The sequence below is a fragment of the Artemia franciscana genome, chromosome 11 (assembly GCF_032884065.1).
Source record: "Artemia franciscana chromosome 11, ASM3288406v1, whole genome shotgun sequence".
In the NCBI taxonomy this organism is placed as follows: domain Eukaryota; kingdom Metazoa; phylum Arthropoda; class Branchiopoda; order Anostraca; family Artemiidae; genus Artemia; species Artemia franciscana.
The window spans coordinates 22,411,181-22,414,124 of NC_088873.1; the positions used below are offsets into that span (position 1 = coordinate 22,411,181).

Genomic DNA, 2,944 nt, shown 5'->3' on the forward strand with positions numbered 1-2,944 from the left:
ATGATATAGTTTCTGCTAGAAGGATTGGTAAACAAGGCTCAGGTTGGAAACCTCACCCACTTGTTGTGGAATTTTGTAGTCCTAGAATGCAGCAGCTCATTCTTAGAGAAAAGAAATGTTTACAAGGTAGTGGTGTCTTTATTTCAGAGTCACTCCCAAAGTCTAGACTTCAGCTACTTAATTGTACTAAATCAAAGCTTGGGAAGAGGTCTACATGGTCTAGTGGAGAAGAAATACTCACAAAGCTTTCTGATGGTAAAATGATTACTGTCAAAAAGGCATCTCAAGTTGATGCTCTCTATCAGTTAACTACAGCTCATCCAAGTCCATCCAAGCCCCTCCCAGGACTGAAATAAACCATTTCTTTTTTTTCAGCTCTGTTTTGTAAATTTATTTATGATCTAATAGTTTTTCTTATGTTTGCATAATGTTGCATTATTTTTTGCCTTTTTTTTTCTTTTTTGCCTTTGTCCCTGTACTTGTTTGTTATTATTTTTATTCCCTTTGAACCTAGTAGTTTATTATTGTTCTTTGTTCTTGCAGTTGTTTTCTCCATTGTTGCCTATATGTTTTACCTTTCAATCCACCCTCTCTTACTTCAGCCTGCTTGTATGGATATTGTGTTCATTTGTAAAGTTATTGTATACATTTGTCATGTGTAGTATATATGGGTGATTTCTCCTTTCTTTTGAATTCTTCTATTCTCAGTTCAATTATACTTAATCAACCAAGTGTAACATCCTCCTGCTTGCTATGTTGTGCATATGCTTTAGCTTATGTTTTGCTATGCTATGCTTGTGCTTATATTATGCTTTACTTTGCAGATTGTTGTAACCTGGGTTTCTAATATACTGCTTAACAATTGAAAAAAAAAAAAAACCAACAACAATGACAACTTATAAATTAAGCCTTTTTGGGGGTTTGATTATTCTCCCAAGACGTGTCATGGCGGGTGGTGGTACTTTGTCCTGAATGTGGCTACTGACTTTTGGGCTTGACCCTGGGGCTTGAATAAGGACAGTTGGGGATGGGCTTTTTGACGGGGTTGAGAATGTGTTTGGAGATGATGTGGAACTCAACTGCGGTACCCCATTTGAGTTGGTATCCTGATATTGTTCTAGATCTGTGTCATCTGGGAACATTCTCTGGTATTTTCGGTTTTGACAATATGCTTTCATATCTTGAGTTTGTACAATGTATGATCTTGGCAGTTCGTGTTTGTGCAACACAACAGCTGGTTCCCAAGATTTTCCTTGGATCTGTGCTTCCACAGATTGCCCTTGTTTCAGTTCTTGAAGATCCTTTGAGTGATGATTGTAGTACTTTTGCTGCCTTAGTTGGCACTCCAGGTGACTTTCAACGAATTCACATTTGGGAACTATTTTGGGAGTGAGATGCTCAAGGGTACAGGGTATTGTTGATTGCAAGTTCCTACTCATTAATAGCTGGGCAGGAGACGCCATTCCATTTACTGGGGTATTTCTGTACTCAAGAAGGGCATTGCTCATTTTGCTTCTGCAAAATTGGGTCTTTATCATGTTTTTTGCTATCCCAACGGCTTTCTCTGCCAATCCGTTTGACTGGGCATGATAGGGACTCGACGTTCTGTGCTCAATGGACCACCTGTTGGTAAAGTCTTCAAATATAAGGGAGTTGAAATGTGGACCATTGTCTGAAGTAATGATGCGAGAGATCCCATGCCATGTGAAATGGTCTTTTAGATGGGATATGACTTGATGGGATGTGGCAGCTGTCCCTATTCGATCAACTTCGAAAAAATCAACTGTAATAGTCAACTGTAACAAGGAAGTGACTTCCTTCCAGATAGAACATGTTGATTCCAACATATTCCCATGGGTGGTTAGGTATACCATGAGGCTTGAGAGATTCTTTCTGGTTGTTCCTTTGGTATGCTTGGCATGCTGGGCAACGTTTGATATATTCTTCAATACTTTCAGTCATCCCTGGCCAATAAACGATTGTTCTAGCCCTTTGCTTCGTTTTTTCAATACCGAGATGGGAAGCATGCATGCTGTGCAAGATATCAGGGCGGAGGATTTTGGTGATTACTAAGCGATCTCCTTTTAGAATGATTCCATCAATCACAGTGAGTTCATGCTTGGAACTGAAGTATTGTGCAATGAGGGAAGGTGTTTGAGCTTTTGTTGATGGCCATCCTGATTTGATTGTGTCTGCAAGACATGCTAGGATAGGGTCTAAGAGTGTTTCTTTCTTCAATTGCAATAGCCTTGCAGGACTGATGGGAATGAGGCTCATGACTGAGTGGACATATGATTCAATTTCTTTTTGTAGACTTTCATCTTGGCTTTGAAGAGGAAGAAAGGGTGGATACACGTAAATGGAAGATTTTGGTTAAGTTTTATTGTCATGTTAAAGTGTTCAGAAGAAAGGAAATATAACATCCTCCTGCTTGCTATGTTGTGCATATGCTTTAGCTTATGTTTTGCTATGCTACACTTGTGCTTATATTATGCTTTACTTTGCAGATTGTTGTAACCTGGGTTTCTAATATACTGCTTAACAATTGACGAGACGGAAATTTCTACACAAGTAGTGCTGGTAAACAAGAGGCACACACTTTTGACCCTCTCCTTGAATCTATGGTTAGTTCTAGCTGCAATTATCACACCACCCTTGATTATTGTGATAACATTATGCCCTCACTCTCTTCAAATAGTTGCTTTAATGTATTTTGTTTGAATGTGCATGGAATAAGAGATAAGTGGGACAGTCTTAAATTGTATTTGTGGTCTAATAATTCTTGCCCTTTTGATGTCATAGGCTTGACAGAAACATGGTTATCTGATAGTGATAATTTTACAGCTTATGATATGGATGGTTATATTGCTATTCATGTCCCTAGAATGGTAACAAAGTGTTCTGGGGGTATTTCTTTGTTTATAAAATCTAATATTGAATTTTG

General features: G+C 38.4%; 1 protein-coding gene across 1 annotated transcript; it reads right to left on the reverse strand.

The window, feature by feature from the left end:
• Positions 1-896: 896 nt before the first annotated feature.
• LOC136032569 (uncharacterized) lies at positions 897-1,847 on the reverse strand. The gene has a single exon (XM_065712839.1). It carries the CDS (start codon positions 1,845-1,847, stop codon positions 897-899), a length of 951 nt encoding a protein of 316 aa, XP_065568911.1.
• Between the last annotated feature and the right edge of the window lie 1,097 nt (positions 1,848-2,944).

Bases quoted from the DNA above. Each gene is read 5' to 3' on its own strand.
- LOC136032569 (XM_065712839.1), bottom strand. From the start codon at position 1,847: ATGTTGGAATCAACATGTTCTATCTGGAAGGAAGTCACTTCCTTGTTA.